A 339-nucleotide genomic window follows, 5' to 3' on the forward strand; every position below is an offset into this window, starting at 1 on the left:
TGTCTGTTGCTGCAGCTGTGTCTGCTGCTGCTGCTGCGCCCTGGGAGGGAACGGAAGGGGGAGATTCAGCCGCAGCAGCACTGTCCTTGAGGGGGCCGTTGCTGCTGCTCGTATCTTGCCCGCTGCTGCTGCTGCTGCTGCTGCTGTCGCTGCTGCTGCTGTCGCTGCTGCCTTGCTGCGCTGCCGCTGGCAGCACTGCTGGGGCCCCGGCATCCGTTTGCTGCTGCTGTTCATCACCATCTGCTGCAGCTTTCTCCCGTTCCTCCGCATGCTGCTGCTGCTGCTGCTGCAGTTGCTGTTGCTGCTGCTCCTGTTGCTGTTGTTGTTCCTGCTGCTGCT

General features: G+C 63.1%; 1 protein-coding gene across 1 annotated transcript in view; it reads right to left on the reverse strand.

Annotated features, from left to right (window-relative positions):
• Positions 1-233: 233 nt before the first annotated feature.
• The window catches only part of EMH_0059010 (uncharacterized protein), a gene marked incomplete at both ends in the record, with an annotated part of 7,482 nt that continues 7,376 nt past the window's right edge, over positions 234-339 (reverse strand). Inside the window, one exon of the mRNA XM_013497630.1 lies at positions 234-337. Coding sequence (XP_013353084.1) covers positions 234-337 — 104 coding nt within the window. The remainder of the gene's footprint in view (positions 338-339) is intronic.

Source organism: Eimeria mitis, genomic scaffold, assembly GCF_000499745.2.
Source record: "Eimeria mitis Houghton genomic scaffold, Emh_scaff2808, whole genome shotgun sequence".
NCBI lineage: Eukaryota > Apicomplexa > Conoidasida > Eucoccidiorida > Eimeriidae > Eimeria > Eimeria mitis.